This window comes from Pomacea canaliculata, linkage group LG6 (genome assembly GCF_003073045.1).
Source record: "Pomacea canaliculata isolate SZHN2017 linkage group LG6, ASM307304v1, whole genome shotgun sequence".
NCBI classification, from domain to species: domain Eukaryota; kingdom Metazoa; phylum Mollusca; class Gastropoda; order Architaenioglossa; family Ampullariidae; genus Pomacea; species Pomacea canaliculata.
The window spans coordinates 9,636,404-9,645,604 of NC_037595.1; the positions used below are offsets into that span (position 1 = coordinate 9,636,404).

General features: G+C 42.4%; 1 protein-coding gene across 2 annotated transcripts; it reads right to left on the minus strand.

Annotated features, from left to right (window-relative positions):
* Positions 1 to 4,362: 4,362 nt before the first annotated feature.
* LOC112566332 lies at positions 4,363 to 8,180 on the minus strand. Of its 2 annotated transcripts, none has more exons than XM_025242452.1 (3): positions 7,830 to 8,180; positions 5,139 to 5,359; positions 4,363 to 4,869 (listed from the first exon to the last, which is right to left on the minus strand). In XM_025242452.1, the coding sequence occupies exons 2-3, from the start codon at positions 5,300 to 5,302 to the stop codon at positions 4,380 to 4,382; spliced, it is 654 nt and encodes a 217-aa protein (XP_025098237.1). In that variant the 5' UTR covers positions 5,303 to 5,359; positions 7,830 to 8,180; the 3' UTR covers positions 4,363 to 4,379. The 2 variants fall into 2 exon arrangements, with proteins under 2 accessions (XP_025098237.1, XP_025098238.1); XM_025242453.1 differs by lacking the exon at positions 7,830 to 8,180 and adding an exon at positions 6,011 to 6,103.
* Between the last annotated feature and the right edge of the window lie 1,021 nt (positions 8,181 to 9,201).

Consider the following 9,201-nt stretch of genomic DNA (forward strand, 5'->3'; position numbering starts at 1 on the left):
GTTCCCACGCACAACAACAGAAACGTACTCGATGGCGTACCCCACGTCATCTCCTGTGTGTCCAGTTGATAGCTTGCATCTCACAAACGGAAGGGCGTTTGTTTTCTTGGGGGTTTTTTTTTGTTTTGTTTTTTGTGTTTTTTTTTTTTGTTGTTTTGTTTTTGTTTTTTTGTTTTTTGTTGTTGTTTTTTTTTTGTTTTTTTTTTTTGCTTCTGTCTTTGAGAGGGAGAGATAGAATTGGTAATCATTGTCTCAAAACGAACTGCAGCCACCTTTTTGACAATGAACCACTCCTTGAGTCTTTAGAGAGGGGTTTACTGGAACAGGGAAACAGAACACGAAAGAATGTCAAGTAACTAGAACGGACACGTAGGTGATGGGTCAAAGGTTACAAAAAGATCAGGAAATATTATCCACAGTTATGTATGCTTAGCGCCAGGCGGCTACCAGATAGTAAATCAGGTCACAAATGATTGTCTCGTATCTAGAGTCCTGAAGACCTGCCAGACTGGTCCGAGTTGTAAACAGATTTTGGTATTAGAGATAATATAGATATGTTCTGTAAATTTTAAATTCCTTAAACACAGAGGTTTATTTATGTGTGACAGTGTGTGTATGTACGTGTTCAGGAAGGTACATTTGATGTCTTTCCTAAAAAGTCTGTATGTATAGCGTTTTGATTCAGGTTGGGTCTTGGTAACAGCACTATATAAAAATTAAAGCTCTATAAATAAAATTGCTGATGTCCACGAGTGGAACAACAATACAAAAACAATATTTGTCGGTAGTGGTGTTGAGTGCTAATACAAAAGGTACAAACAAAGGGGAGAAATCCTAAATTTTGTTCTCTTAAGTGAGAGAGAGAGAGAAAATTTATAAACTTTATACCAACAAAATCCAGGAGTAATTTCATTTGAGACAATTCCTAGAAGACCAACAAAATCCACATATGTTTTCTGGGTTTCCTTTGTTAAAATAAAAAATTTTCATCACTTTGAATTTATTATTTGGCATTCGATGTCATTAGAATAATTGTTATATTTTTTATTTTATGTATTACCTTTAACTGATTGAAAAGTTTATTTATTTTCTGATTTTTACACGTGTTACCTACCTGCCTCAAACATCTATTTGCTGCTAAAACAGTGAAACTTTGCTCAGTAGCAGGAACTGAAGGTGCAAGGGTCGAATAATGCATAAATGATCGCCAGTGACGTCATGGTCCCAGGGGTCACTGCTGAAGGAAGAGAACGGTGACGTCATTGTTTTTTCTCTGTGGCCTAGTTGTCTCCCGCTGTCTAAAAATATAAATCAGGAAACGTTACGAATAGGCAAGTCCACAATGTTTATCAATAGCCGCGTGTGTTGTTCATTCAAGAAAATGTCTCATTTCCGATTCCTACGCTAGCTCGTAATAGCATTAACGTTTCCTGTTTCGAGACTTGGTTCAAATCATTTTGGAAGAAAAACAAAATCTCATCCTGCTTGGTAATTAAAAAACTTAAATATAAGAAATGCACTGATATATGGTTTCTCTCTCTGTCCATCTCTGTCTATCTATCTGTCGCGCGCGCGATACAAAAGCAGACATCGATGCTTCGACTTTTAAGGTCAAAATATGGAAGTTGCTAAAAAAAATGTTGGTAAATCCGTTGGTTTTCGTTTAATACTGCTCTGATGAATGTTAAGCATATAAGCTAATACCACACTGCAATTTGAAATTATGAGCAAGTGGATACATATACAATACAAGGATGAGCTGATTAATCTTTTTAATCGTTCTTTTATTTAGATTTTTTTATTGAAAGTTCAGTAATGATGAAGCGAAAAGAGAAAACGAACACAGGCGGTGTGTAGTGGGACAGATGTCGTCACAATCACCAAAACAAAATTGAAAAAAATTGAAGTCTAGCTTTCCTGGGCTGACTTTTTGTACGGCGGGTGGTTTTCGAGCTTATTTTATTAATATTATTATTATTTAATTTTTCGGACAGTTTTCTGCACTCGCCTTGCTATTGCCCAAGGGACGGTGCTGGCTTTGCGGTCTTACTCTTCGTTTGCTAAAGGGAGAAAACCCTTTAATGTGTGTTCAAAGCGTAGTTTTGTAGTTCTCTCCCTTAACTTCCTCGCTAACATGCATGACCACGGTGTGTGTGCATGATAATTCTCCGAAAATGAGATATGTCGTATATGGCTATGGATAGGAAACCCTGATCCTTGCAAGGACTAATATGGAAATTCACCCTATACACATTTAATCTTCCTCAGCTTCCCGTGTGACTCACCTGGTACAATACGCATGCGTAGACAAGGTAGGATAATTTGTTATGTTTAGCTGTACATCGGAGACATGCGCGCACACAAATCTATTTATAAATAAACGCACAGATACATGCATACAAAAATTCTATCTCAAGAATAGACACTTGCTTTTATATTTTTTTTTCTTTTTTCTATTTTATGTCACTGGGTTTTGATTATCACACAAGCTTTTTCATGGTCCAAGAGTTCATTAGTTTCTTTTTCCTCAACAACTTCGGTTGATTGTTTTTAGTGTTCAGCACTTCACGTAAGAATATTCTGGAATACTGGCGTTCTTTTCTGCTGCTGATGCCACCCACGTGGACTAGGTCACATGACTTTAGGAAGAGCTTGACCCTGGCATCCAGCCGCTGCCGTTCCAGCCGCACCGCCTCCAGCAGCTCCGTCCGCCGCTGACCAAAGTCCGCATCTGTCTCATCCTCCGAGGCCGCCAGCCCAGAAAGTTCCATCAACTGTCGCCGAGACCTCAGTCCCGTTCCTCGACAGTCTCCGTCAGGGTCGCCGCCGCAAACCAAAGTACTTTCTTCTGCAATGAGTCCCTCCTTCTTGACCGAATGCGACTTGGCTCCTCGGTTGCGAGGGTTTCCGGTCCTGCTGTGGCGCCGCCTGCTGTCCGAGACGCGGTTGTTTCCCGTGCTCATGAAAGGGTTAGCACTGGCTACCCTCCGAGTGGTGCTTGTTGGACCTGAGGCGGGTACAACGTCTGTGAACCAGGCTTCTGGAACTTTTGTCAGGTTCAGGAACTCCAACAGTTTCTGTTGCCTGCGAATGAAAGCAAAATGTTTATAATTATGATGTATTTTCGTCTACCTCGCCACGAAGGAGAAATCATTGATAATTCTTCTGGTGATATATGATGCACTTACTATTTAGAAGCAATAGAAAGAAAACATCAGTCCCACATACATAGAAGCTACCTTAACACCTCCCTGAGGAAGAAGTCAGATGAGCCGCTGGCAAAGCCAACAATCCACTGTCAAGTGAAAATACTCGAAAGTCGAGACTATAACCAATCTAGGGGCCGATCAGTCTGTTTCAAGACGATTATTATGATTATGATTATGATTGTGATTATGATTATGATTATATGTAAAATTTGTAAAGCGCACACTCACACTCCTAAGGAGTATGCTCTTAGAACTTAAGAACAAGAACTAATATAATAATCTGTTTCCTGCAAACCGCAGCACCCAAGGATGCATGAAAAACAAAATCTGACTATCGTGCTTGACGGGCATGTGAGTGGATGACCAGACTGACAGAAAATTTCAGTTCTTAGACAGAATGAAAATTTTGCTCAAATCACGTGTGAGACAGGACAGGCCAAGTAACTTTTCTTTAATATCTTCTGTAGGAAACACTCTTCACTCACTACTCACCCTCTCGTTCTCTCTCACAGTATTCTTTCCTTTTATCTGTTGGTCTAAAAGCCCTAAGAACTTGTGACCCTAAAGAGAAAAGGCCCCTAGAAAAGGTCACTACAAAGGTCACAAAAATAAAACACGCACGACACACAAACACGCACCCAAGCTGCGATGCTCGGAGGAGAATGTGGCTTAAAAAGAAAGAAGATAGTCCAGTCAGAGCCGACTTCTGTCTTATGGCGAGACATTACTCAGACATCAGAATGTACAGTAAACCTGCGATGTGAGGACACCCTTCCCTCAACTACAAACTCCTCCTGCATGACAATGTCCTCTTGGCGAAGAATCCCACATTTTCAAAGTCAAGACCAAAATAAACTACACCTACCGAAGTAAATCAATTGTGTCTACCTATCTGAAAATGGATGGCGTGCCACGAAGCTAAGCCAAAAAAAAAAAAAAAAAAAAAAAACCTTTTGTTTAGAGATCAAATAGAGAAAGCGAGAAACTTTTGGTTGGGTAGAGATGGGGACGTGGCTCGACAATATTATCCAAGCCAGTCGCTAAGACATAAAAAGCTGTAAACAGATGCCACACGCAGAGCCGAGATCGGAACTCAGTACCCCCGAAGCTAATAATAATAATGAGATATTTTATAATGCCTTTCCTCGCCATACAGGCAAACTGCACGCTTTACAAAAGCAAGAAGATGCAACGGTAACAGCTGCTAGGAGGACAAGAGGTTAGTTCCTCACTTGCTGACTTTCTTGGGTACGGGTGTTTCAGGAGTCTGGTCTTTCGTTGACAGTCCACTTCTTCCTGCCGCATGACCAGACAGGACACTTCGCGACACTCGTCCCGCAGCCTTTTCGTCTGCGACATCATCACTGTTGTCTTCGCTTTCTTCATCCTCATCCTCGTCGTTGTCGTCGTCGTCGTCGTCGCTGACGTTGTTGCTACTCCTGCTCGCTCGTGGGTGTTAGGCCTGCTGTGCGGGTGGCTGCCCCCGCCAACCACACTGTCTGCGTGGGCGTGGGCGCTGGGGACGTGCACGTCCAGCTTGACCACCCGGGGTGCGCGCGTGCGGATGTACATGGGGGACGTGTGCGGTCGCAGCGCCGTTACGGAGGAGATGGTTCTGGGGTTCCTCGAGGCCGCCGCATTCAGGGACCGACGCAGCTGCCTGTGGCAAGAAAAGATTCCTGCTGAACCAAGATGACCTCCACTTCGTTGAATGAATTCATCAACTTGTAAACAAACCTCTTGTCATAAACTTGATACAAATGATTTATAAATTTTAAACTATCTCTTAATTATTAGACAATAATGCGTTACGTGTAATTTTATTTCATTTATAATGAAAATGATTTACAAACTTCAAATTGTCCCTCAGTTTATAGAAATAATTTGTCGGGTGGTAGCGTGGCGGTTGTATACAGTATTGATCACTACCTCATTTCATACACGTGATTGATGACTGTGCGATGCTTGGCGCGAAAGATTGTGTCCAGTGACTTGCCCAGCTCCTCCGACAGGCGGTCGTTCTCCAAATAAACATCGCTGTGGTCGATCCTCAGAACCTTTTCGTCGGCGGCCCGCCTCCTGGCGTCCTCCATGGCTCAGCGGTATCAGGGGGACCTTGCAGGCGAGGTAGCGAGTTACAACTGACACAACTGTCGACAGAGGTAGCAAAGTGCATGTGGTGACTGGGAGGATACTATGACCTGTTGGAAATATCTGAGAAAATATGACATAGCCAAAGGCAAGAAAAAATGAGTATAGATGCCAAGATATAACATCTTGAAATAACATCCAAGGAATTGGGGATCACTCTCTTCCACTAAATGAATATTGAAATGTCTGAACCAGTTTTCTACACACTCGCTCGCACTTGCATAAAATACCTACATATGTTTGAACATTAACGACTATATGTACTTTCATTAGCACCACATTTATAAACTCTTTCTTCCGACATAAGTATTAGAGTTTGAGCTCTGTTTAAATACAATCTTACCAAAGTCTCCAGGTAACTTAGATTGTGCTACCTACTAAATGAGAATAAAAGTTTATTGTTGGAAATATTTCTGGCATGCGTGTCTGTACCCAACTCCAAGCTCTGCCCCTGTGTCCTGGATCACAACACAATGACAGTTGAGGGCAAGGTAGCTGCCGTCGCCATTGTGGAGACGTAACCCTTTACTAGTCTCGAGGCTAGGCTGGCAGTAACGGTCTACTGACTTGCTTTGAGGTCGGACTCGACCCCCGAACGACTTTGCCTGACAATCATGCTCATCCTCTACCTTCCTCTTCCACCATCTTACCTTCTGGGTACGACGACGTGTCACTGTGGTTCCTTCATTGAAAAAAAAAACACTGCATACCCTGGTGTTAACTGTTCCACCCTACCCAACCACCCAAGCACTCGCCACACCTTCTCATGCTTGATCGAGGCTGTCAGAGGAGTTATATCGTTTGAGCTGGATTATCTGTACGGAGACGATCGACGTCGCCAGGGGTCTTAGTGAGGGTGGGGAGGGGTCAGAGGGTGAGGAGGGGTCTCAGCAGGGGTCAATCACTGCAAAATTGTAATAGGACTGCGTCGGGTAGAACAACAGTTGCTTGTTTCTCCAGATCCCCCTGAGTGCTAGGTGCAGCGGGCTGCCCCTCCTCGTCCATTGTTCGCAGTCAGTTAACCGCTCACCTGGCAGCTACACCTGGCGCTCCACGCATGATCGGTTTGTTAAAATCAAAGACAGTTTTACGAGCGTTCGCGGTAACATTTTTTGTATCCACCCAGAGCAGACTGTGAGCACTTTGTTCGGGACGGGTGGATAGGAACGTGTCTCACGACAGACGACAAAGCTTTTACGGACAGTTATTATTTGACTCCTCTGATGAGCGCTGGTTGACATCTAGACCAAATTAATCCGTGCTCAGTCTGGTCACAATACCACGCTAATCTATATTTTTTTAGGGACGAGGGGTTCTTTTCTTTCTTTATCCAAGCTTCGAAAAAAGTCTTTCTCATTGACAACCCTTCTTTCTTTTGTCCTGTGACACACAAGAAACTACAGGTAAGGATCTCGTACAGGTAGCAATACGAAGGAGTAAAAATATTTTTCAAAACAATGTCACAAAAAGCTCTCTGGTATGTTAACCCTTTGTATTATTGTGAGTCTGAAGCTCATCGGCTGCGGCTTTCAGTGAGGTCAAAGGTTAAAACTTAGTTCAGTGGGCGTCTGCTTCTCCCCAAGGAGTTAATTTAAAATCAGAAGAGAACTCGTCTTTATAAAAAAAAATACTATCCACTTTGTAAATTAATTTACGATCATGCAATGTTGTTTTAACTTTGCCAGAAAATGTCAGGTTTATATCGTGTTTGTTTGTGTTAACTCTTGAATATTTGTATTTCGTGTAAGTCTCAACAGACATGGAAGAAGGAAGTCATGAAATGTAAAGTTTGACAGAACTGACTCACGTGTAGAAGACGAAGCTGTGGAAATATTTTAAACAACCTGGACGGTATAGGCCTGTGTATTAATTGTATCAGTGTACGCAGAAAGATGTTCTTTAGTTGATTTAAGCATCTTTTTCCGGGGATATGTGAGCGCTGCTCACCAGGGCAGTCGCATGTTGGTGTGTTCCCATCGACAGTCCAAAATCGGGTAATGTTTTAAGATCTCATCAGTTACCAAGAGTTTAGAACATCGATGACAATATTATCCTTGAAAATCGCCATCGTGTGGAATTTTTTTTTTTTTTAGAGAAATTTGTGAACTTTTTCATGCTGTTACGATCGCCTTCATGAGAAGACAGAGAGAGAAAGTTTAGATGGGACGCTGTAGAGAGACGAGAAAGAGTTCCCACAGGACATAGTTCATCAAGTGTTTACTTGAGATACATCCTAACGGAAAGCCACGGCTGAATGTAGACAAGAATACGGACAAGACACAGATTCAAATTCAGAGCAGAACACAGTCGACTAAATCACAGCCGAACTTCAGGTGGCAGGGACACAGCGGAATTTAGACAATACCCTGTCTCGACAAAGCAGATATGACACAGTGTCGGCAAAAACAACACTCAAAAAAAAAGACACACCTTGCAAGGAGAAGGAAGGAACTAGAAACCTGTCCTCACCTTGCCACAGGCGCAGGTGTGAGCGCAGAATCCTCCTCGGACACCGTGACGTCTCACCTGGACCCTCCACCTCACCTGAGATGTGAGCGGCTAGCAGCGTGTCAGTCCACAAGTACTTGCGTAGTCGTAGCACCTGTGGGTCCCATGTTCACACCTGAGATCTGTAAACACTGACTAACCCTCCGACATGAGCTCGTCTCTGCCGTCGTCGCTGTTGCGGTGTCCTTAGCACCACCGTCGTCTCGAGGCAGGACGCTCCCCGCAGTCGCCGGTCTCCCCGTAACGGCTTCTGGCGGCGCACACCCTGGCTTGTGGCGCTCGCGTAACGCTCTCCGGGTGTCTGACGGAGCGACGCCAGGAGTTAAAGGACAACACGAGAGCTCAGCCAAAAATCGCTGGAAATATCACAAAAACATATTTTGGTGGTATTTTATGACGAAGAGACACAAGAAATGTGTTAATGCTTTTCTCTTAGAATCACACCCGAATCTGTCGACAAAACAAGAATTGACTAAAGGGTATTATTTCTAAAAATAGCATCATCTGTATTCCACACAGTAATAGACAACCAATAATACAACCTGGAATACAATTACTGCGATTCTTTAAACCTTTAAAAACTAATGAAAAATGAAAACTTTAATGAAAACTTTAAATCTTGATCTCGAGAAGATTTACTCACCAGTGTGTCCAGTGAATTTGGTTTGGACCTTTTAATTCTTTTCAACTTCAGCTGAAGCTTCTAAATAAGTTTTAATCTGTAGGGCTGTATTCCAAAATCAGGGAAAAAAACGCTTCTTGACAACACGACAATCTGTTTCTTCATCTGACTGGAAGACATGTCTAGATTTGCTGAACTGAGCAACACTCACTGTTACAAAATACTACTTGCGTGCGACAGAACTCTCCAGTATAGAAAAGTAATTTTCTTCTGCTTTCTTAGTGGCAGGTGGGAATGCCGATGTCTGAAGACTGATGACTTTAAAATTGAGCATAATTATATGCCCATATTTTGGGAATTATTATTTTAAAATGAACAACCTGATCATAAAGAAAATGTTTGCGCTTGTGTTATCCTTTAAGCGACTCGTCGCAAGGTATCAGCCATAGGTTACAGGAGCACAACACACGTCGCTAGGTGTTTAGTTAACGGGAAACAATCAGCTAAAATATTTTTGTTTATTATGTCCAATCTGCTGACTTTGGTCTAACTAAAGAACTCTGTTTCTTTTTTTGGCGCCATGGTTTTTTTTCTTCCTTCAAAACGCAGTAGAGATCAAGGGACGTAACACTCTAGGAAATGAATGCGGTTTTGGAATCCAATAATTCCTTCACATGTACGATCGATTGTTTTTGAGAAAAAATGTCACCA